Source organism: Manis pentadactyla, chromosome 7 (genome assembly GCF_030020395.1).
Source record: "Manis pentadactyla isolate mManPen7 chromosome 7, mManPen7.hap1, whole genome shotgun sequence".
In the NCBI taxonomy this organism is placed as follows: domain Eukaryota; kingdom Metazoa; phylum Chordata; class Mammalia; order Pholidota; family Manidae; genus Manis; species Manis pentadactyla.
In genome coordinates, this window is record NC_080025.1 from 130,655,486 (window position 1) to 130,681,505 (window position 26,020).

A 26,020-nucleotide genomic window follows, 5' to 3' on the forward strand; every position below is an offset into this window, starting at 1 on the left:
AAGGTTGGGGGGGTTTCCCCCTTTTAAGGATTTTTCAGGAATGTGACTAAGGGCTGGGGGTGCAGACTTGTTAAGTAGTCTCTAAATATTTAAAATTAACTTAACACAAGGAATTTACTGCTCTGATTTCTCCCTGAGATACTGGCATCGTGGTCTGGGAGCATATCAAACAAGAATGCCTGCCCAGCCCCCAAGGTGGGCTGTGCTATTGTCTGTTTGCTGAAGAGTAAGTTAAGAATCTTACTTCTTAACATCCTGGGTTTTAAAATGCAATCTTATTTTTAAGATGGAATCCTTCCTGCCTTTTACTATGTTGTTTACAGCTGGGCCTGCTTGCTAAATTAGTTGCCCAGGTTGCAAACCACTTGATTAAGGCTGAAGGAGAGAAAAACAGCTATAGGTAAAGTTAAAAAATGAGCTGGGTCTGTGTGATTAACACAATAAAGACATGGGTTATGCTGATGTACCGTCCTTTATCTGGGGAATATTCAAACATTCCAGGACAAGTTACTCCTGGCTTTTTGAGCTGTAACTGAGTGACTCATTAACTCTGGGTCTTTTTACTGGGCTATCTTGGCCTTATTTTCTTTCCACCCCGCCACCCTGCTCATATATATTTTCCTGCCTAACAGGTGTGACTGACTTCCAGATCAGGGCTCCTGCCCAAATCTCATCATTGTTTCCTGACCTCTGGGCATCCAGCCCTCCCTCCCACTCCAAACCCCTCCATCTTGCCTCTATCACTGCATATTTTTGTTTTCCTCATAATACTTTTCTTAATGCATGCATGTCTTTTTAACTTGTTATTTTTCTACACTCCCCTCAGAATACCCAGAATCCAAGCTATATTTGTTAGTGCATTTCAGTGCCAAGGATAGTGCTTGGCTTGAAGTCAGGCACTTAAAAAATAAATGATGAAGGAGGCCTCGATCCTTCCTATCTCATTTGTAGGTACAAGCCTATTTTATTTGAGAGACCCTAGTGGGAGCTTTAATAAACAGAGTTAGGAGTCCTGTGATTTGTCTTAGCTCCTTTTTAAAGATAATAAAGCTCACGAATGGGTAGAGTACATTAATTATCATTGATCCAAGTAGAAACACATACTTAGTTTTGATTATAGTTTCTTTTCTGTCTTGGGGCTACTTAGTACTACTGTTTATGCTCAATAATATTACCTTTAGAGTGCCATTTTTATTCCCATTCATTTAATGAGTGGTATTTCTATAGCCATGACATTAAAATATTCTGTTAAGCTTGAGCCACATGAGAATTGACTTCTCTAAGAGGATTTGCTTTACATAGTAAATATGGCAGTACTGCTAGCATCAGGGAAAATTGGGCTCTCATACTGACCTGACCCGAATTTGCCGAGTTTTTCTCTCTGATGGGTTGTTGGTGACTGGGGTTGTGAATACTTAATGATATTGCATATAATTAATCTGCTTGGAGGTGCCTTGCCTTAAGGTACACAGTGTTTAAAATAGATTAACCATGAGTTGATTATCCTTTTAACAAAAGGATTTATAATAGGAGTCTCTTAAATAGCAAGCTGTTCTATAATGAAGCATTTAAAACAAGATTTCATTTATGCACACATTTTCAGGGACATTTTGGCTGAAATGAGGTACAGCGATTTTACACTCATAGCACACATTTGTTCCACAGCCTTAAATATAAGAAGCACTTGTAAAGCTTTATATCCTGAAATTTGATGAGAAAATTATTTGTAATCTTTTAAATTTTGCTTAATGACTTTGTTAATAACTATGTAACAATATGCAGGGAACATGAAAAGAGTCCATTTTTTTCTTCTTAAAATTGCATATAATTATTTCAAAATAACCTTAATCTTTCAGAGTTATCTCTTCTGTTTTAGGTTCTAAAATGGTGTATAAAAATTTATTCCCCTTCCTTTTGTATATTCTTGCTTTTTAAAAAGACCGAACTTATATGTAAGATGTGTCTTATAATGAAATAATGGGACTTTTATAAATGCTAATTTATCTGTTCCTAAGAATTAGAATAAATATACTTTCCTCAGGTCATGAACAGACTAATGTATTATTTCAAATCATTTAGGAAATAAAAGTATTCTTTTGCCAAGATTAGTGAGTTTACCCTCTTTTATCCTTAATCTATGCAGTTATAGATATTTATTTTATTTTAAAATGTCTTCATTTGTGGATTTCACTTATATAAAACGGACTTATTTTCTGAATAATTCTAGTGCATACAACATGCTAACTCCCTAGTGGACAACCCTCTGGTACCTAAGCCATGTCGAAGAGGCTGGAGGTCATGAGAAATGGATCTTGAGAGGGCAAAATGACAATCACAAAGCCTAAGAACCTCACCGGTTGCCACACAGGACTACTCAATGGCATAAAAGCTTATTTAAAAAAAAAAAAACTTTTGTTCTACTCATTTATTCATTCATCCATGTAGATTTGGGAAGAGAGAATATTGCTAAATAAGATAAGTATTGAGTTTTAAATGTGATACATGTGCCTTTCTCTTTATATCATACTTCAATCAAGATTTTTTTTTTTTATAAACAAACTTCTAACATAATATAACAGAAAAATTTTAAAGTTACTTCTCTCACATTTTTCATCATTTGGTTCCCATTAATTTTTTAGTGTAAAAATAACAGCTTTGATTATTTTTTTAAGACTTTCCTTAAGACCATTAGAAAGTATATTTTTGGTAGCTCTAGTAGTTTATATCATGTAACTCTTACTTTAGCTTTTTAGAAAGTAGAGAAGACTACAAACATTTATCGTGTATAATGAGGAAAGTAAATGGAAACTTAGAATGCTAAATAACAAGTTTATTATTGTCCTAATAGGACACAATGAGAAGATATTTCTGATCTTCAAAATGAAGGGTGTGCCCTTTCAGGAATACTAATACAGATAACTTTATCTGAAGTGTGATCTATTATTAAATTTCAAAAGAAATTGATGTAAACATGTATGTAGTATGATGTCTAGAAAATAAAACAGTAGATTTTAATGGTAGAAAGTGCTTTAGAAGTCATAATGTAGTGCTCTTCCAACTAGTTTTTCAGATATAGAACCCATCTTCTGTTAGAGTATTTCCCAGTTTCATATAGAAAACAGTTTGAAGTGGAGATGGTTTCAGTAGGGTTGGAGGTTCATAGTTCTGCCTGCATAGACGCCCACTCCATCTACCTCTTTCCTCTTCCTCTGGAGCACCTGAGGCACCACTGCAAGACTAAAGACTCTTTGATGCAGACCTCTACATAAAGGGAAATTTGATATGGAAGAGAGAGATGACATTACAGCTTTGTAGGGAGAGGACAGACTAGTCAATATTGGGTGGTGAGATAGTTGATTATGTGAAAAGACATTGAGTTAGAATGTCAGATCATTTAGGAAAATAACTTTCTGATGCATTGAGAACTCAATTGTGAAAGGCAAAACCTACTAACGAGTATGTTCAGAGCATTATTGTTGGACTAACAAAAGCCTGTGAACAATTCAAATACCAGACAGGAGAATGGAATTATAAATGGTGGTATCACCTCACAGTGGAATACTATGTAGCAATGAAAACGAATGAGGGGTACTGTACATTAACTTGATTGACTCTCAAAAGCCTTTGCATAAGACTATATATAGTCTCGTTCCATCTGTATGAAGGTCAGTAGTGAGAACTGAAAAGTATCTTTAGGCAGGCATCCTTATATGATGAAAATGTGAATAAGGTAAGGTTGGAAACATAATATAAAATCGAGGAAAGAGATCACCTCTGGAGGGGAAGGAAGAGGATAATCAGAGGAACACATGGGGTATCAAGGATAATAGAATGTTTTGTTTTTTAACATAAGTGATGGAAATGCTGTTGCTTGTTTTGTTATTTTTAAAACGGTACAAATGTCATGCACTCTTACACATTTCATAAAAAGTGCTAATAACAATTTTTAAAAAGGCTCCTTACATCTGCAGAGACAAAACTGTATATGTAGTCTAATGTTCCTAACTAGAAGTCTAAACCAAGTTTGGAGTTTTTTGGGACTGCTGGATTGGTCTTCGGCCTTCACCGCTCTGTTGAAACTCCAGGTCCACGGCAAAGCTGTGAATATTCACTGCACTAATTCTGTGCCTTAAGTAGCTCGTGAGACGACAGCTTCAGGGTCTGGAGGGCTCCCTCCCAGCTGACCTGCTCCTTCCTCCGCCTCATCCTCCATCTGGGATGTCAGGGTCTAGCATTAGGTGAAGGCAGCTGTGAGTCTACTTTTGTTTTCTGTGTTTTCCAGGACTCTCTGTTTATTTATTGCACCTGTACAGATTCATGTTTGTACTACACATTTCATAAAAGTGCTAGTAACAATTTTTTTGGCCCTCAAGGTACAGTAATGAACAGAGCCCAGGTTTCCTGTGAAGGGCAAAAGAACAGAAAGAGGCCATGGATATGTCACAGTGATTGGAACTTGGCCACCAACATGTGTTCCTCCTTCCTCTGTATGAATAAGGCCCCTGATTTTTAGCTGGATACTCAAAACAACATTTCTAAGCCTTCTTTGCAGCCAGCCATGGACGTGTAATTTAATTCTAACCAATAGAAAATGAGTGAAAGTGATGCTTACAACTTTAGGCCTTACATTCAAAGAGAAGGAGCAGGTGCTCCTCTGCCAGCCCCGGGTGCGTAGTGGCCACATGCGGATGCGTACGGTGTGGAGGTAAAGCGCTGTAGGGCTGGGAGACCCACGAAATACGAGGGGCTTGAGTGTCTGACGCTGTGGGCTGTTGCATCTTTGATGACCAGCACTGCCGTGCCATCCCACACTTCTTCGTGAGAGGAATAAACTCTGCCTTGTAGAGTTTTGGTCCTCTGTTACTTGCAGCCGTATTCATATCTGAATTTAAAATTAACACACGAACCAGCCATCACAGAACAGTGATCTTCATCGTGATGGAGTTGTGTATGTGTAATGGAGATGCGTGTAGAAGTGCTGGGAGAGGCAGGGAGGTTTCATAAGTATTTACGCTTCAAGCTGCTTATGAAGGATGAAGAGAAGCTTTCCAGATAAAGAAAGGGTGGGCATTTCAGGCAGTGGGCATGGCAGGAATGTACGGAAGTGTAAGAGTACAGGCTTTCCTCATTTCATAACATGAATTGGATGTAATTCTATCAAGGGAATCAGTTTTTGTATATAGAATTCTGCTGATTATAATTTGTTATGTTCAGGAACCAGCGATTATAGAAAGGGTACCAAAACTTTTGTGAATGGCTTTGGCCATTGTTTGTTTTAACAGTTAAAAGGTTAAAAGTTGGTAGGAACCAGTGGTGTACTGGTGATAGAAAATGAAAGCCATAATTGTACTTAAGCAAAAGCTAAATGTAATCACCTATTGGGTTCTGAGTAATGTCCAAGTGGTATAGCCAGGCTATTTTATTATTAAAAATCCTATAGGAAAAATAACTTTGTTTTAAAGACAAATATTGAAGAATATGTGCATGGTAGACTCAGCTGGTGATACTGGCAGGGGCCGGATCTTGAAGGACTAGCCTGTTCTAATTCCAAAGTACCTTGTTCAGGTTTGACTGCGAATGGCAGCTTGGTTCCGTATGGAGATTGCAGACTGTGTGCTCACATCTGATTTCCACTTTGTAATTGTGCTGTGCATGAAAATATGCATCAAGCTACTTCTGGCTTCACGATTTTAAACTCAAAAAGCCCATTTTATAGTAATATATGATAGTATATATGAATGCTACATGAATATTGTAATAGTCATAATATAGGATGTTCATTCCTCGAATTGTGGTGACATCTACTGAATTGCAGCCAGTTCATTTGCATATTCATGCTCACTTAGCTCAAAGAAGTCCCTGTTTGTTTGCACATTAATGTCTGATTTCAGCACCAGTTAACTAATTTACATATCCATGTTCAGTTGGTTACTGATGTTCATATTTGGAATATTGGTGCGGCTGTTGGTGCTTTGAATAGCACCGGGAGCTTCATGGTTTAGTGGGAGAGGTATCTTTAGTCATCCTGCTTTTACTAGGCAGGCTACTCTACCTGTCTGAGCCCTAGGTTTCTTGTTTGCATAATGGAGTTAGCAACCCTTAGCCTGTCCATGTCTTAGGGCTGTTGTAAGTAGCAGTTGACATACTGGAGGTGAAAAGACCGAGTCACTATTTCTGGGCCAACTGTATTCTAGGCCCTGCTCCGGGAATATCTGCAAATGCGTGAGTTCAAGGTGCTGTGGAATAGAAGACAAGCAGACAGATACAGTTTTAAGCGATGTTATAATATTTCAGGAAACATCAAGGGAAAGACACTCAGCACTCGCAGGGGGTGTTGTGGCAGGTGTTACAAAGGAGGAATCTTTATACTAAAATTATAAAGATGAGTTACCCAGGCTGACCAGGGGAGGGGCACTTGCTGCAAGTAGGGAGAAGGTGTAAAACAACACGCAGATGTGTGAGAGCTTCATGGAATTGTAGATACTCCTTTGTGGTTGAAGCACAGAGTGTGCAGGGAAGATCAGACCTAGACTAGGGAGACAGGTGGACAGGTCACAGAGGACCTGAAAGAATAGCAAGAAGGCCTAGTGTTTCTCCCAGGGGTGATAAGGAGTCCTCTAGGGCTTAAAGCAGGAGAGTGACATAATCAGATCTCCATTTTGGAAAAAGTGTTCTAGTGGCTGAGAGAAGTATGAATTGGGAACAGTGAGATTGGAGACACGGAGTCAATTTATTTCACGTGAGAGTTTTCGGGAGCTTGTGCCAGCTTTTTAGAATGGGGACGGCAGTGAGGATGGAGAAGTGGGAGTAGATCTAAAAGCCGATTTCCTGGTAGAGTCAATTGGATATGATGACTCATTCTGTGTGGACTTTGAGCAAGAGAGAGCCATTTTGGCTAATTCCCGGTTTTCCAGTCTAGGGACCTGGTAGATAGTGATGTTATTTGTTAATGCAGGAAATATAAGAAGAATAGTTTTCAGTGGAGCACTAGGGGTGAAAATAACTTTTTTTAAACTTGTACTTTAATGCTTCTCTTTTTGTTTACATCTGTCTAGTCTAACCATGTCTAATCTAACTAATCTAATCAAATACCAGCTCCATCCTGTTGAAGGCAGTTTTTGATTACCTGTCACCATTCTGCTTCCCTTAAGTCAAGTGCCTGAGTTACAGTTTTCTTCCCTCTCTCCTCCTCTTCCTATTTTTAAATTGCAAATATACTTTCTCCTTTCTAGGCTTTGGTTGATCTATTTAGTGCCATTTCAGTCTCTGAAGAATATGAATTCTTTAATTTTTATTCCTAAATGTACCCTGTGTTATTACTGCTATTACAGTCAAGCTGCTGTCCATCTTTCTTAATAATTTGCTCTGTGAGTCTGTGCAAGTCATTTAGCTGGTGTTCTCAATGTAAAGAGAAGCTAAATGATTTCTGTGACTCTCTTCTGGTCCAAAGCTCTGGGTTCTTGAGTCTCAGCCTCTTGGTCACTATCTGTTCCTCGAGATATGAATGAGTCTGAGTTAGAGGTTCAGAGTGTGGTCTCTGTGGTCAAGCTCACTACCTGGGTGACTTTGGGCAAATTAACTCTTTGTGTATGTTTCATTTCCTGTAAACACTGAATACAATATACCTACCTCATAGGGCCATAGGGAGATTGAAATGAATTAACACATGTGAAATATTTAGAAATGTGCTTTGTATGTAGTAAGTACTGAATAAATATTAACTATTTTTAATTTTCCTGTGACCCTTCAGCACCTAACAGCGTTGTTCCCACATGGGAGATGCTCAATAACTTTTTTATTTTCCATTAAGTGAGTGAATAAGGATGCTAAGGGGCAAATCCAAGTAGAATCTTCTCTGATGGTCCTTAGGAACACTTTTTTTTTTTTCCTATTGTCTTCTTTGACAGAAGTCCTTTTAAAATGCTGAGAAAATGTGTTTATTTCAGTGATCATCCCAATCTCGTTAAATGGCATAGCTGTGATAGCCTGGGTGGAATTCACTTATATTTCTAACCAAGAGTGCAATACTCAGTGACTCTTTAGTGTTCTGCTCTTTCCATATATATTCACTCCAGGGAAAAATACTCATGGCCATAAGAAGATGGCCATTCCTCTGCAAAATTATTTTGATCTTCAATGCCACTAACTCTGAATTTTACCACACAAATAATTTAGAATGATTTGTACATGCAGAAAGAGAGGTTAGATTAGAAAGGACATCCCTTCTCTGAATGAATTCTTTATGTCAGAGCACTTCGTGACGTTTTATGTTCACTGTTTTATTGCCTTCCTTTTGCCTCCAGTTTGAAATTACTTCCTTGCTACTTGTGAAAACAAAATGTTAAAAAAAAGTTACATTCTAACTCATCATTTGCTAACAGCTCTTAAACTAAAAATTCCTGAAGTTATCAGAGATCTCAAAATAGTACCATAAAGGGAAGAAAGTTAAAATCTTTTGAAAACAACACAAATTCTTAGAAATAATTAAAGATGTATGAGTGAAAAAAAAGTTTTAACAAGTTACAGCTGATTTGAAAGGGGCATTTTCAACTTGTCTTGGAAGGTAAGCAGTGAATTGTTTGTGGGTTATCACTCCCCACAGCATGGCTACAGAGGGTAATAAAAATTAGGTTGTTGATGGGACAAACCATTCACTCATTTGTGATTTCCTACCCTTTCTAAATTCTGTGACTCTTAATGGGAACCAGTAATTCTAACTTATGAATCATTTAAAAAAATTTCTCAAGATCTTTTGCTGTAAGAATTTCTTAGCATCTAAATTGAGTGGTTAACTCTGATCATTTCTAAACTATTTACTCTGATTAATTCAATAGATGTAGTTTCCTCAGAACAAATACAGAATTTTGTCTTACTTCCTAAGAAATTAAAATTCTTTGTCATTCCCAGATCATAATATGGTTCTTTTATATACTTCCAGGATGTTTTTAGACAAATGTAATGCCCAACAGGAATAATTAGGTCAGTTTTAGCTGCTGTCTGCTTAGTTTTTAACCAGAATTATTTCATTTTACACTTTGAAATTTGTAGCTGTCTCAAAGATTTTAGATGTAATAATGTATACTATATAAACAGAAATAGTCTCTAACACATGAGCATTAGTTCCCTATAAACTGAATCCTTTCTGTTCTTTATCTCTTTTTTCTGCCTTATTTATTATTACTATTTTACTATATTTCACTTTTTATTGAGGTAGAATATGGCTAAAGTCTGTAAAGTACACTTAAATATACAGCTACATTTTTGCAAGTAATATACACACATGCATGGAACCAGCACCCAGAAGGTCTTTTCGTGCCGTTCACCAGTCAGTCCCATCCCCTCAGGGTAGCCACTATTCTGATTTCTAATGCTATTGATTAGTTTTGTGTGTTCTTTAACTCTGTATAAATAGAATCATACAATGTCTTGTGTGCCTAACTTCTTTTGTTCAATATAATGTCTGATTCATCAGTTTGTTTCTAGTGCTATATAGTCTATACATGCTATACATGTTATGCATTCTCTGTATATCTAATATATATGTTATATATTATTGCTATATATATAAATGACAATTTATACATTCTGTTAATAGATATTTATCATTCCCACTTTGGGGCTATAATAAATAAATCTGCTATGAACAGTTTTGTACCTATGCACTCATTTCTCTTGGGGATAAACCTAGAGTGGAATTGCTGGGTCATGAAATAGGCATATTTAGCTTTAGAAAATACTAATAGGTATTTTACAATTACAGAAATCAATGGAAAATTGTATGAGAATTTCAGTTCTACACCCTATCCCTACTTCTGCCACTTTTTCCCTCTCCTCAATCTGTCTAGAGTTTCTGGATATGATTATTTAATTTATAGGCTGTTGCTTTACTGATTTACAGTACAGCTTTTCATAGTGAAATAACTTTGTGCTCTTCCTAGGAAGTCCTGATTGTGTATATACCATTTTGCCCAGGATTCTTAGGTGGCCTTTCTTGCTAGAAATCACCTACTAATCTGTTAGCACTTTTGAGAAGAAACATAAAGATACTTCCTTTCTTCCTTCTTTGCTACTTTTTCATCAATAGCCTTTTGTTTTGAAGTATATTTTTGTCACATGTATCTTACTGATATTCCCATTGGTGATAGGCAGAACTCTAAAACACCAGTGACCCACAACCTTTATATAATTCGTCCCCTGTGTGTGAGCCAGCTCTGTAACTATGATGGAGTATCTCTCCCATGATTAAGTTACATTATATGGTTACCATGATGGGATTTTGCAATGTGATTAAAGGCCTTAGTGATTTATATTTGGGTTAATCAAATGGGAGATTCTCCTTGCTGGGTCTGACCTAATCAAGTGACTCCTTAAAAGAGACAAGAAGCAGTAGCAAATGCTAGCTTTGAAAATATTTTCTTGGGAGAAGAGTAGCTGTGTGGCAAGGACCTGAGGGTGGCTTCAAGGGGCTGAGAGTGACTCTTGTCCAACAGCCAACAGGGAATCAAGGTCCTCAGTCCTACAACCACAAGGAACTGAATTCTGCCAACAACCTGAATGAACTAGGAAAAGGACTGCAGGCTTCAGATAAGGTTGCAACCCCGGCTAGCACCGTGATGTTAACCTAGTGAGATCCTTAGCATAGGGACCCTACTTGGGCTTTGACCCACAGAAATTGTGAGGGAATAAATTGGTGTTGTTTTAAGCTGCTACAGTTGTGATAATTCATTACACATCAATATAAATGTGTAATTTATATACCACCCAGTCTTAATATTCCATGATTCTTCCTTTAAGACTACCAAATATTTCCTCAGTCTAATGGCTAATAGTTGCCAGACTAGTTCTCTTACTGTAAGCAAGGAAGAGAACCACCTTTTTTCTCCTACCCCATATTTACTTGAGGTGTCAATCTTAAAATACTCCCTGCCCCTCCAGTTCTCTATGACTTTAATTTGGAAGTTGACAGGAACTTTAAGAAAGGATAGTGGTTTAATAGGTTTTTGTGTTTCTGAGGACTTTATACTGTGATGTAACAGTTTGAAAAATATTTATGATAATTTATATACAATGAAAAGCATCATCATAAGTCTCTGAGGCAAGCAGTACAGATTCTGTTACCTCACTGGCTGTCTCATGGGCACCCAACCCCAAACACGTCCAAATCAAGCTCACCTCCTCTTCTTCCCACCACCCCAAACCTGCTCTTCTCTCAGTGCCCCTGGTTTCATCAGATGGCATTGCTGACTTACCAGTTGCCAACTGAAAGTCATCCTTTTCTTCTACCTTTGCTCTACGCACTTAACCTATTACCAGATCCACTGATACTGCCACCTAACCTATTTACTATTACAAACTCTTCTGTTTCTTTTTTAAATTCTCTTCTTCCTAGTGCTAATTGTCATCACCTCTTGGTTGTTCTGCCTCTATCTTGAATCCTTCCAAACCATTTGTTATATTGGAAACAGTGATTTAAAAGTGTTTGGTGATTTCGTATGCCCTTTAGTATTAAGCCCCATGTCCTTAATGTGCCTAATAAGGTTCTGCATGATTGGCCACCACTTAGGCACAGCCCTTCTTGGCCCCTTTTCTCACCATAGCCATACTGGACTTCTCAGAGCATGCCATGCTCATTCAGGCCTCAGGGGCCTTCTCACAAGCTGTTCTCTGCATGTGGAACTGGCTTGCCCACTCTTCTTGATAACTAATTGTTATCTTTAAGGTAGTTCTTTGCTCTGTAAGAAGATTTTTATATAATATTTGTTAAATGCTTATCATGTGTCACTCAGTACTCTCGAAAATTTTACATGGAGTATCTTTCATCCTCTTTAACTATTGCTTCCTTGGGGAAGCTTTTTTGTTTTGTTTGCTTGCTTGTTTTTTAAATTCCCCCCAAATTAAGTTAGCTTCTTTATTTGTAGCACATGGCATGTCTATAATTATTCAATTAATTATTTGTTGTTTAAAATGCATGTGTATTATTCATTTAAAGTTCTGTGCAGGGTGAGGACCATGTCAGTTTACCTTACAGACCAAGCTCCTAGTACAGTGTCTGGCATAGAGGAAACACCAGCTGGATATTCATGCTTCTTACAAATGAAAAGTTTAATATTACACATTAACCAAATGGTGAACTAGACAGAAGTGTAGGTCTTTTTTCTGCAGGTTTAGAATTTTTCCCAATATGTTAGTAATACTTGAGATATACAAATATATAAGAAAGAAGATAAAGGAAACCAGTATTATTTGAGAGAAGAAAGTAAAGTTATTGATATGGCATTTTTTTAACTATCACCTGATTCTCATAATCATTTTGTCAGTAGGTCTTATTTTCTAGTTTTTTATCACTAAGAAACCATGGCTCATACATAAATTAAATAACTTGACCAAAGTCACACAATTGATAACTGATAGAGGTGAACAATTAATATAATATTTTTATAATATGGGGTTTGCAAAATGACTTACATAATTTTCTACCTTATTGAGATGATTTACATACAATAAACCACATTCATTTAAAATGAACAATTTGATGAGTTTTGATAGCTGTGTACTCTTATTGAGATTGAGATAGAGAATATTTTCGTCACTCAAAAGTTTCTTTGTGACCTTTTGTTGTCTTTCTCTGCCCATTCCCAGCCCTACATAACTACTGAAATGATTTATGTCACAGAAGATTAGCTTGCAATTTCTAAATTTTATGTAAGTGGAATCATGCAGTGTACAATTTTGTGACTGGCTTTTTTCATACAATGTAATAATTTTGTCATCTGTGTTGTCAGGAGTATCAGTAGTGGGTCCCACTTTAGTGCTGAGCAGCCCTCTATTGTACGGATTCACCAAATTTTTATCCTTCCAGCTGTTGATGTATGTTTGAGTTGTTTCAGTTCCTGTTTATTATGAGTGATGGTGCTCAAAATATTTCCTGTATCAGTCTTTCTGTGGACGTACGTTGTCAGTCCCCTTGGGAATACCTTATGCATGGGATTGCTGGGTCATATGGTAGGTGTATGTTGAGTTTTTAAGGAAACTGCCAGTTTTCTGAAGTGAGAGTATCATTTTATATTCCCACCAGCAGTGTATGCCAACACTTGCTTTATCAGTCTTTTCAGTTTCAGACATTCTAGTAGGTGTCTTATGTGGTATCTCATTGTGGTGACTTGTGCATTTTCAGTGTAATATATTATTGATGTGGAAGGCTTCGAAATTGTGGGTTTGAGCTTTCTCTATTCAAGTTAGAATCAACCTCAAATCCTTTTTGTTTTGTAAATGTCCAGACCTGTTAGTCTATGTTATTTCTTTGGAATAACTTTTTTTATATCTACCTCCATTAAGTTATTTTATTTATTTGTCTATCTATCTATCTATCTATCTATCTATCTATCTATCTATCTATCTATCTATCTATCTATCTATCTATTTTATTTTATTATTCTATTCTATTCTATTTTGATATCATTAATCTACAATTACATGAGCAATGTGTTTACTAGAATCCCCCCATCAAATCCCCCCCACATACCCCATTACAGTCACTGTCCATCAGTGTAGTAAGATGCTGTAGAATCACTACTTGTCTTCTCTGTGTTGTACAGCCCTCCCTGTGCCAACCCCTTGCATTATGTCTGCTAATCATAATGCCCCTTTTTTCCCCCATATTCCCTCCCTTCTCACCCATCCTCCCCAGGCCCTTTCCCTTTAGTAACTGTTAGTCCATTCTTGGGTTCTGTGAGTCTGCTGCTGTTTTGTTCCTTCAGTTTTTTCTTTGTTGTTATACTCCACAGATGAGTGAAATCATTTGATACTTGTCTTTCTCCACCTGGCTTATTTCACTGAGCATAATACCCTCTAGCTCCATCCATGTTGTTGCAAATGGTAGAATCTGTTTTCTTCTTATGGCTGAGTAATATTCCATTGTGTATATGTACCACCTCTTCTTTATCCATTCATCTACTGATGAACACTTATGTTGCTTCCATTTCTTGGCTATTGTAAATAGTGCTGCGATAAACATAGGGGTGCATCTGTCTTTTTCAAACTGGGTTGCTGCATTCTTAGGGTAAATTCCTAGAAGTGGAATTCCTGGGTCAAATGGTATGTCTATTTTGAGCTCTTTGAGGAACCTCCATACTGCTTTCCACAGTGGTTGAACTAATTTACATTCCCGCCAGCAGTGTAGGAGGGTTCCCCTTTCTGCACATCCTCGCCAACATTTGTTGTTGTTTGTTTTTTGGATGGCAGCCATCCTTACTGGTGTGAGGTGATATCTCACTGTGGTTTCAATTTACATTTCTCTGATGATTAGCGATGTGGAGCATCTTTTCATGTACCTGTTGGCCATCTGAATTTCTTCTTTGGAGAAGTTCCTGTTCAGCTCCTCTGCCCATTTTTTAATTGGATTATTTGCTTTTTGTTTGTTGAGGTGTGTGAGCTCTTTATTTATTTTGGATGTCAACCCTTTATTGGATATGTAATTTATGAATATATTCTCCCATACTGTAGGATGGCTTTTTGTTCTATTGATGGGGTCCTTTGCTGTACAGAAGCTTTTCATCTTGATATAGTCCCACTTGTTCATTTTTGCTTTTGTTTCCCTTGTCCAGAGAGATAATGCTCATGAAGAAGTTGCTCATGTTTATGTCCAGGAGATTTTTACCTATGTTTTTTTCTAAGAATTTTATGATTTCATGACTTACATTTAGGTCTTTGATCCATTTCGTTAGTTTCCATTTGTTAGTTTTCTCTTTAATTTCTCTTAAGAGTGTCTTGTAGTTTTCAGGGTATAGGTCTTTCACTTCCTTGGTTAGGTTTATTCCTAGGTATTTTATTCTTTTTGATGCAATTGTGAATGGAGTTGGAATTGTTTCCCTGATTTCTTTTTCTGCTAGTTCATCGTTAGTGTATAGGAAAGCAACAGATTTCTATGTATTAATTTTGTATCCTGCAACTTTGCTGAATTCAGATACTAGTTCTAGTAGTTTTGCAGTGGAGTCTTTAGGGTTTTTTATGTACAATATCATGTCATCTGCAAACAGGGACAGTTTGACTTCTTCCATACCAATCTGGATGCCTTGTATTTCTCTGTTTTGTCTGATTGCCGTGGCTAGGACCTCCACTATGTTGAATAACAGTGGGGAGAGTGGGCATCCCTGTCTTGTTCCCGATCTTAGGTGAAAAGCTTTCAGCTTCTCGCTGTTAAGTATGGTGTTGACTGTGGGTTTATCATATATGGCCTTTATTATGTTGAGGTACTTGCCCTCTATACCCATTTTGTTGAGAGTTTTTATCATGAATGGATGTTGAATTTTGTCAAGTGCTTTTTCAGCATCTTTGGAGATGATCATGTGGTTTTTGTCCTTCTTTTTGTTGATGTGGTGGATGATGTTGATGGATTTTCGATCCATTAAGTTTTTAAGTTGTAGAGAAAGTAGACATAAGTTTTTTACAAATCAACTGGGGAGCCACATATATATTTGTTTAAATGTTAAAATTAGTGCTTAACTGAAAATGCTCATTATTGTGCCTCTGTACAGTTCTATCGTCTTCTGAAAGTTTATGTAATATTATTAAACAATAGTGAGTGAATTCTAAATGAGTCCTGCTCTGAAGTTAAAAATTCCCAGTTGTTGCCTTATTAGTAAGCACAGGACTAATGCAAAGTGTTAATTAAGACTTTTCATGTTTCTTTGAGTGCCACCATGGCAGCAAATGGTATCTTAAGCTGACAAGCTGTAAATTAAAACTTGCAGAACGCAAGACCTAGTCTAGGGACAATGAAGTTATGTATAGGTGACTTGTTCCATTTGAATTAATCAAAGGGCTGCTGGTGTAGACCAGCTGTGTTCTCTGATGACAAAAACGAATCTTGACATTTTGGATAATGAAAATTCAGTTCAGCACTTCTTAGAGATATGTATGATAATATATTGTCAGTCAGAAGCAGAGGAAGGAGGGAAGCAAAAACCCTGTCTTATTAAAATAGACAATGTGACAAGTGGACATTGCTGAATCTCCAGCTTCTAGGGAAAAAAATGTCAGGGTAAACCTCTTTTTAAGAAATGATTGGAATAGCTGTTTTATAGAAGGAGGGTGAAAAGTTTTGACTTTTGGTTCATGACCTTTGACACTTGCCTTTGTTCATGATTCCTAGTTTCATATTTTTTGTTTTTTTTTTTACTGGGGTGCAGCGTGAGGTCTGAAAGACCTGGAAAGGAGACCCATATTTTTGGTTTGACAGTATTAATGCAATCATCTAGTTTCTACTTGGTAAACCTACTTATTTCCTCTGCATGTGTTTTTTCTAGTTTAGCGGATTAGCTGCACTGTCTCTTCAAAGGCTATCCAATCAAGGAGGGGTTATTAAAACCAGGGCGATTTATGACTGAGAATTAATTAGAGAAGCATTTTCATGCAAAACATCCAATTTTTTGATTAGCAATGGAGCAGGGCTGCAATTAACACTCTAGGAAGCTTAAATTTTCAGCTTTTTGATTCTCAGGAAATGAGATTATCAAACCTGGGTCAGACACTTGACAGCAAAGCGGGGGTGGGGGAGTGTGAAAGTGTATGTGGAAAAAATTGTTTTTTGATTTTAGTTCTGAGGTTGCTATTAAGGCAGTGGAACATTCAGAGAAGGGGAAGACCAAAAATCTGAAAATGCAAGAACCTGATTGTCTGATTCTTTAGTGGCCTGTTTGCTACTAAGTATCTGTTGTAAATGTGTGCTTGGAATGTTTTAGAAGCACAGCAATATTTTTTGTTCTTGCATTACTACTTATTATTCAGTCTTTCTCCAATAAATTTATTTCAGATATTCAGTGGCTAAACAAATATTTAAAGTGTTTGTATACTTTGGAGATAATCCAACATTTCTTTCATTAGGAAAGGAACCTTCTTTTCTAAAAGGTGGTTTGCTATTTTGGGAGTCTGTTTTTCTCTTCAGTGTTTTTAATTTTTGCAAGTCACTTGAGACATAGTTTAAGTGGTGAGTTATCACAAGACCCAGATTACCACTTAATGGTAAGTGACCTTTGTCAAGCTTAGGTGCCTGAGATATGAAGTAAGGCAACCCAGACCTCCTTTAGAACAAACTGTCTTCTGTCTTCAGCATAATTGGTGCTCCCCAAGGAAATACAACAAAATGAAAATTCATTTGTTCTGGAAAATATTTTTCACCTTCTCATCTCTTAATTTAGATGTCTAATTTTAATTGAGAAGTAGAGGAGCAGTGTACCTTTTATATTAGCTCTGCCAGCATAAAACTCTTATCTTTCCCTTTATTCATTAGGTGCTAAGATTCCAAAGGAAAGGGACCTTATTAATATTTTTGAATCCCCCAACCTTCTCTTCCGTGCTGTTTTTTTGCACTTAATGATAGTGCTCTATGTATCTGAAGCTGCCAACATACGTTATTCTTGGACTGTCTGCTTATCGGCATCAGGGAAATTGTTGGTATAAATATTAAGATGGAGCACAGGTAATGAACCCTGCTAGGCCTGGGATTGAGGTGGGGCTGGGACTGAAGACTGGTTAATAGGCCTGTGTGAACCTGGCTTTTCTCATGTTCTCCTGGCCTTAATTTTCTCTATTTATATAAAAGGTAGGAGCTTTTGATAGACTCTTGGGGGTTGTTTTTAAAAAGAGCTGAATAAGCAGTTTCTGGACTATGCTAATCATGAATAGGAGAGACCACATAGTGTCTGTATACTCACTGATTTCTGTCATGGCATACTTTTTTCTCCCTAAAGCATCTCTCATTTAGGAACATCATTTATTGATCTAGTCTATCATTCTTTCAATGCCACTATGGATTCTCAGCTTTATTTGTCAGTCTTGCTTAATCCTCCTTCCTTTGTTGGTGAAGAGTATCTATCACTGGCTGGATGAAAACTGGCTGCAGTTTAATCTTGGGGAAAGGAAGGGGAAAGCTGCCAATCAGAGGCTGTAGAGTTGATCTTGTCAGATTTGTAGCAGTCAGCCTCAAGTGCTAATCTTCCCGTTTTTGGATGTTGATGATTTTATACTTTTTTGGTGTCCAATAAATATTTGCTGAAATAATTTATACTGTTATGTTTATAGATGTTTTCTTTGTTGGAAATTGTTTCTACATGTCCAGATCTGTAACACAAGGAACCCAAATGGATGAATTTGCTGTTATGTTTATAGATGTTTTCTTTGTTGGAAATTGTTTCTACATGTCCAGATCTGTAACACAAGGAACCCAAATGGATGAATTAGGGATTTGTAACTTACGTGTTCATATACTGGGGGGAAGGGGTGCATGATTGGCCTTCAGGGTGTCTATGACCCCAGCATTGTTTGCAGGTTTACGGGTGCTGGGGGAAGAAGGTGCCTAGTTGTCATTAAGTTTGCAAAATGCTATTTGTGTGTGTGTATATACATGAATATGTATGTATTTACACAAGTAAATATACAAATGCAATTCCCAACCTTGAGAACCTTATTATCTATAGAAGAAAACCAAATAACTTCAATAAAAGCACATAAAATGACTTCTTTTTGGGATAAGTGTGAGCATACCTATATTCAAATGTTTAAGTATCCAAGGTAGGCATAAATAATTGAATTTATAAAAACTGAGAAAATTAACCAGAGGAAGCATAGTAATTATGAATCATTTTAAAGAAAATGAGTATTATTGTTTAGTGGAATGGAAAAGCCAAGGGTATTCTAGGTTTTTTTTTCCTTCCTTTAATGTTAGGTTTTCAAAAATTATAGTTTCATAGCTCAATCAATTAAGGAACTTGATTTGCTTTAAGAGGCTCACAATTGGTAATAACCCTATCACATTGTGGAATTCCCAGAGGTGGGTAATACGGGTGTCAGCTCCTATACTGACAACATTTCTGCTTTATTTGGTTTGCTGTGCACTCACTTTATATAGTGGTGTTTGATGGACTTGGAAAAAGGCTATTTAAAAATATTTGGTGATTTTTGTAAAAGATCTTTTTTTTTTTTTTTTTTTTTTTTAAAATGTTTTATTAAGGTATTATTATTTTTTTTTTTTTTTTTTTTTAGATAATTATTTTTTATTGAAGGGTAGTTGACACACAGTATTACATTACATTAGTTTCAGGTGTACAACACAGTGATTCAACATTTATATACATGATAATTCTAAGTACCAGCTATCACCATACCAAGTTGTTACAATATTTTGACTATATTCCTTATGCTATACATTACATCCCGGTTGCTTATTTATTTTACAATTGGAAGTGTGTACTTTTTCTTGGTTGTTGTTGTTAGGGCATCTCTCATTTTTATTGATCAAATGGTTGTTAACAACAATAAAATTCTGTATAGGGGAGTCAATGCTCAATGCACAATCATTAATCCACCCCAAGCCTAATTTTCGTCAGTCTCCAATCTTCTGAAGCATAACGAACAAGTTCTTACATGGAGAACAAATTCTTACATAGTGAATAAGTTACATGGTGAACAGTACAAGGGCAGTCATCACAGAAACTTTTGGTTTTGCTCATGCATTATGAACTATAAACAGTCAGTTCAAATATGAATACACATTTGATTTTTATACTTGATTTATATGTGGATACCACATTTCTCTCTTTATTATTTTTAATAAGATGCTGAAGTGGTAGGTAGATACAACATAAAGGTAGAAAACATAGTTTAGTGTTGTAAGAGAGCAAATGTAGATGATCAGGTGTGTGCCTGTAGACTATGTGTTAATCCAAGCTAGACAAGGGCAATAAAACATCCACATATGCAGAAGATTTCTCTCAGAACAGGGGGGGTGAGGTTCTAAGCCTCACCTCTGTTGATCCCCAATTTCTCACCTGATGACCCCCCAGCGACTGTGCCTGTCTTAGGTTGTTCCTCCCTTGAGGAATCTTACCCGTCTCTGGCTAACCAGTCATCTTCCGGGGCCACACAGGGAAATGTTAAGTTGGTAAGTGAGAGAGAAGCCTTATTGTTTGAAATGGTTAGCTTTTTATTTCTTTGCATATTTATGCCCTGTGGCTTCTATGCCCAGCATTTGTCTTGAGGTATCTTTACCACTTGGAGGAGTTATGATACTCGGTAAATTTGATATGAGGCACGAATTCTATTTAAGAATTCGTTGTAATTAGGAAGGAAGAAGAAAAGCTATAGAAGTAGCAGGCGGGAGAAAACATGGGAAGATTGATTATTTCTTTGACATATCTTCTTGTAGAGTAACTTCAGCATGTATATATTTTAAGCTACTACTTAAATTGCGCACACACATTAACATAATAGGAGTATAGTTACATAACCAAAGCATACCTGTAATTACCAGCCATCTCCAGTGAAACCAAGAAAACCAGTTAGGCACCCTAGGCATTTGTGAAAACTTATCAATGATATGATGGTTATTATCTAACTGAATTTGAATAGTTTGAGAAAAATCAGACAAATTAAAACAACCCATTCCTGGGCACTGTTCACATCCCATATGTTCTTTTAACAGTAAATAGTCTGTAGTTGTAAGATTTTGGAGCGCTACAATTTGCACTTCTCCCAATTCTTGGTTGAGTTCCAACAGTATAGATCCAGTCAAATTTGTTGTTTTACTGTATGCACAGGCCAGCTTAGATATCTCCTTCATTCCCATGGCAAGTCCAGGAGCTGGTGGGATGAGTGCATCTACAGCTGTAGCAGTGCGTGGATCTTTGTTGGGGTTTTTTGATGATCATCTTCTGGCATGAGTCTTCCCGAGAGTGCTGATGTTGGAAGTTCTCTTTCATATCGTTTCTTAGTTCATTTTCGGGGTAGCCAAATTAGGCTTTGATCCTCTGTATAAACACAAACAGACCCTTTGCCTACACTTTTATATGTCCTTTATATTATTGTGTAGAACTCATTAGAGGTCACCACATAGGAACTGCATTTTTTTTTTTTTAATCATTAATCTACACTTACATGATGAATACTTACGAATACTTTGTTTACTAGGCTCTCCCCTATACCAGGTCCCCCCTATATACTCCTTTACAGTCACTGTCCATCAGCGTAGCAACCTGTTGTACAATCACTACTTGTCTTCTCTGTGTTGTACAGCCCTCCCCTTTCTCCCACCCCGCTATGGATGCTAATCTTAATACCCCCCTACTTCTCCCCCCCTTATCCCTCCCTACCCACCCATCCTCCCCAGTCCCTTTCCCTTTGGTACCTGTTAGTCCATTCTTGAGTTCTGTGATTCTGCTGCTGTTTTGTTCCTTCAGTTTTTCCTTTGTTCTTATATTCCACAGATGAGTGAAATCATTTGGTATTTCTCTTTCTCTGCTTGGCTTGTTTCACTGAGCAAAATACCCTCCAGCTCCATCCATGTTGCTGCAAATGGTTGGATTTGCCCTTTTCTTATGGCTGAGTAGTATTCCATTGTGTATATGTACCACATCTTCTTTATCCATTCATCTATCGATGGACATTTAGGTTGCTTCCAATTCTTGGCTATTGTAAATAGTGCTGCGATAAACATAGGGGTGCACTGATCTTTCTCATACTTGATTGCTGCATTCTTAGGGTAAATTCCTAGGAGTGCAATTCCTGGGTCAAATGGTAAGTCTGTTTTGAGCATTTTGATGTACCTCCATACTGCTTTCCACAATGGTTGAACAAGTTTACATTCCCACCAGCAGTGTAGGAGGGTTCCCCTTTCTCCACAGCCTCGCCAACATTTGTTGTTGTTTGTCTTTTGGATGGCAGCCATCCTTACTGGTGTGAGGTGATACCTCATTGTAGTTTTAATTTGCATTTCTCTGATAATTAGCGATGTGGAGCATCTTTTCATGTGTCTGTTGGCCATCTGTATTTCTTTTTTGGAGAACCGTCTGTTCAGTTCCTTTGCCCATTTTTTAATTGGGTTATTTGTTTTTTGTTTGTTGAGGCGTGTGAGCTCTTTATATATTCTGGACGTCAAGCCTTTATCGGATGTGTCATTTTCAAAGATATTCTCCCATACTGTAGGGTTTCTTTTTGTTCTATTGATGGTGTCTTTTGCTGTACAGAAGCTTTTCAGCTTAATATAGTCCCACTTGTTCATTTTTGCTGTTGTTTTCCTTGCCCGGGGAGATATGTTCAAGAAGAGGTCACTCATGTTTATGTCTAAGAGGTTTGTGCCTATGTTTTCTTCCAAGAGTTTAATGGTTTCATGACTTACATTCAGGTCTTTGATCCATTTTGAGTTTACTTTTGTATATGGGGTTAGACGATGGTCCAGTTTCATTCTCCTACATGTAGCTGTCCAGTTTTGCCAGCACCATCTGTTGAAGAGACTGTCATTTCACCATTGTATGTCCATGGCTCCTTTATCAAATATTAATTGACCATATATGTCTGAGTTAATGTCTGGATTCTCTAGTCTGTTCCATTGGTCTGTGGCTCTGTTCTTGTGCCAGTACCAAATTGTCTTGATTACTATGGCTTTATAATAGAGCTTGAAGTTGGGGAGTGAGATCCCCCCTACTTTATTCTTCTTTCTCAGGATTGCTTTGGCTATTCGGGGTCTTTGGTGGTTCCATATGAATTTTTGAATTATTTGATCCAGTTCATTGAAGAATGTTGCTGGTAGTTTCATAGGGATTGCATCAAATCTGTATATTGCTTTGGGCAGGATGGCCATTTTGACGATATTAATTCTTCCTAGCCATGAGCATGGGATGCGTTTCCATCTGTTAGTGTCCCCTTTAATTTCTTTTAAGAGTGACTTGTAGTTTTCAGAATATAAGTCTTTCACTTCTTTGGTTAGGTTTATTCCTAGGTATTTTATTTTTTTTGATGCAATTGTGAATGGAGTTGTTTTCCTGATTTCTCTTTCTGTTGGTTCATTGTTGGTATATAGGAAAGCCACAGATTTCTGTGTGTTGATTTTGTATCCTGCAACTTTGCTGTATTCCGATATCAGTTCTAGTAGTTCTGGGGTGGAGTCTTTAGGGTTTTTTATGTACAGTATCATGTCATCTGCAAATAGTGACAGTTTGACTTCTTCTTTGCCAATCTGGATTCCTTGTATTTTTTTGTTTTGTCTGATTGCCGTGGCTAGGACCTCTAGTACAATGTTAAATAACAGTGGGGAGAGTGGGCATCCCTGTCTAGTTCCCGATCTCAGCGGAAATGCTTTCAGCTTCTCGCTATTCAATATAATGTTGGCTGTGGGTTTTTCATAGATGGCCTTTATTATGTTGAGGTACTTGCCCTCTATTCCCATTTTGCTGAGAGTTTTTATCATGAATGGATGTTGAACTTTGTCAAATGCTTTTTCAGCATCTATGGAGATGATCATGTGGTTTTTGTCTTTCTTTTTGTTGATGTGGTGGATGATATTGATGGACTTTCGAATGTTGTGCCATCCTTGCATCCCTGGGATGAATCCCACTTGGTCATGGTGTACGATGGTTTTGATGTATTTTTGAATTCGGTTTGCTAAAATTTTGTTGAGTATTTTTGCGTCTACGTTCATCAGGGATATTGGTCTATAGTTTTCTTTTTTGGTGGTGTCTTTGCCTGGTTTTGGTATTAGGGTGATGTTAGCTTCATAGAATGAGTTTGGAAGTATCCCCTCCTCTTCTATTTCTTGGAAAACTTTAAGGAGAATGGGTATTATGTCTTCCCTGTATGTCTGATAAAATTCCGAGGTAAATCCATCTGGCCCGGGGGTTTTGTTCTTTGGTAGTTTTTTGATTACCGCTTCAATTTCGTTGCTGGTAATTGGTCTGTTTAGATTTTCTGTTTCTTTTTGGGTCAGTCTTGGAAGGTTGTATTTTTCTAGGAAGTTGTCCATTTCTCCTAGGTTTCCCAGCTTGTTAGCATATAGGTTTTCATAGTAGTCTCTAATAATTCTTTGTATTTCTGCGGGATCTGTTGTGATTTTTCCTTTCTCATTTCTGATACTGTTGATTTGTGTTGACTCTCTTTTCCTCTTAATAAGTCTGGCTAGAGGCTTATCTATTTTGTTTATTTTCTCGAAGAACCAGCTCTTGGTTTCATTGATTTTTGCTATTGTTTTATTCTTCTCAATTTTATTTATTTCTTCTCTGATCTTTATTATGTCCCTCCTTCTGCTGACCTTAGGCCTCATTTGTTCTTCTTTTTCCAATTTTGATAGTTGTGACATTAGACCGTTCATTTGGGATTGCTCTTCCTTTTTTAAATATGCTTGGAGTGCTATATACTTTCCTCTTAAGACTGCTTTTGCTGCGTCCCACAGAAGTTGGGGCTTAGTGTTGTTGTTGTCATTTGTTTCCATATATTGCTGGATCTCCATTTTGATTTGGTCATTGATCCATTGATTATTTAGGAGCGTGTTGTTTAGCCTCCATGTGTTTGTGAGCCTTTTTGCTTTCTTTGAACAGTTTATTTCTAGTTTAATGCCTTTGTGGTCTGAAAAGTTGGTTGGTAGGATTTCAATCTTTTGGAATTTACTGAGGCTCTTTTTGTGTCCTAGTATGTGGTCTATTCTGGAGAATGTTCCATGTGCACTTGAGAAGAACGTGTATCCTGTTGCTTTTGGATGTAGAGTTCTGTAGATGTCTATTAGGTCCATCTGTTCTAGTGTGTTGTTCAGTGCCTCTGTGTCCTTACTTATTTTCTGTCTGGTGGATCTGTCCTTTGGAGTGAGTGGTGTGTTGAAGTCTCCTAGAATGAATGCATTGCATTCTATTTCCTCCTTTAGTTCTGTTAATATTTGTTTCAGGTATGTTGGTGCTCCTGTATTGGGTGCATATATATTTATAATGGTTATATCCTCTTGATGGACTGAGCCCTTTATCATTATGTAATGTCCTTCTTTGTCTTTTTTTACTTTCTTTATTTTGAAGTCTGTTTTGTCTGATACCAGAATTGCAACACCTGCTTTCTTCTCTCTGTTGTTTGCTTGAAATATCTTTTTCCATCCCTTGACTTTAAGTCTGTGCGCGTCTTTGGGTTTGAGGTGAGTCTCTTGTAAGCAGCATATGGATGGATCTTGCTTTTTTATCCATTCTATTACTCTGTGTCTTTTGATTGGTGCATTCAGTCCATTTACATTTAGGGTGATTATTGAAAGGTATGAATTTATTGCCATTGCAGGCTTTAAGTTTGTGGTTACCAAAGGTTTATGGTTAGCTTCTTTACTGTCTTACTGTCTAACTTAACTCGCTTGTTGAGCTATTATAAACACAATCTGATGATTCTTTATTTCTCTCCCTTCTTTTTCCTCCTCCTCCCTTCTTCATATGTTGGGTGTTTTGTTGTGTGCTCTTTTTAGGAGTGCTCCCATCTAGAGCAGTCCCTGTAGGATGCCCTGTAGAGGTGGTTTGTGGGAGGCAAATTCCCTCAACTTTTGCTTGTCTGGGAATTGTTTAATCCCTCCTTCATATTTAAATGATATTCGTGCTGGATACAGTAGTCTTGGTTCGAGGCCCTTCTGTTTCATTGCATTAAGTATATCATGCCATTCTCTTCTGGCCTGTAGGGTTTCTGTTGAGAAGTCTGATGATAGCCTGATGGGTTTTCCTTTGTAGGTAACCTTTTTTTTCTCTCTGGCTGCTTGTAATACTTTGTCCTTGTCTTTGATCTTTGCCATTTTAATTATTATGTGTCTTGGTGTTGCCCTCCTTGGATCCCTTGTCATGGGAGTTCTGTGTACCTCTGTGGTCTGAGAGGCCATTTCTTCCCCTAGTTTGGGGAAATTTTCAGCAATTATTTCTTCAAAGACATTTTCTATCCCCTTTTCTCTCTCTACTTCTTCTGGAATGCCTATGATTCTTAAATTATTTCTTTTATATTGATCACTCAGCTCTCTTAAAATTCTTTCATTCCTGGAGATCCTTTTATCTCTCTCTGCATCAGCTTCTCTGCGTTCCTGTTCTCTGTTTTCTAGTCCATTAATGGTCTCTTGCATCTCGTCCATTCTGTTTTGAAGTCCTTCCAGAGCTTGTTTTATTTCTGAATTCTCCTTCCTTAGTTCTTGCATATTTCTCTGCAAGTCCATCAGCATGGTTATGACTTTTGTTTTGAATTCTTTTTCAGGTAG

The 26,020-nt window shown here is 37.2% G+C and overlaps 1 protein-coding gene across 6 annotated transcripts in view; it reads left to right on the forward strand.

Annotated features, from left to right (window-relative positions):
* EXOC4 (exocyst complex component 4) overlaps window positions 1-26,020 on the forward strand; it is a 797,616-nt gene that overhangs the window by 235,185 nt on the left and 536,411 nt on the right. Inside the window, exon 10 of one of the 6 annotated variants that reach the window (XM_036905584.2) lies at window positions 2,228-2,546. The exons of the other annotated variants lie outside the window; for them this stretch is intronic. Coding sequence (XP_036761479.2) covers window positions 2,228-2,244 — 17 coding nt within the window. The 3' untranslated portion in view covers window positions 2,245-2,546. Of the gene's footprint in view, window positions 1-2,227; window positions 2,547-26,020 lie in introns of those variants that run through there. 6 annotated transcript variants of the gene reach the window in all.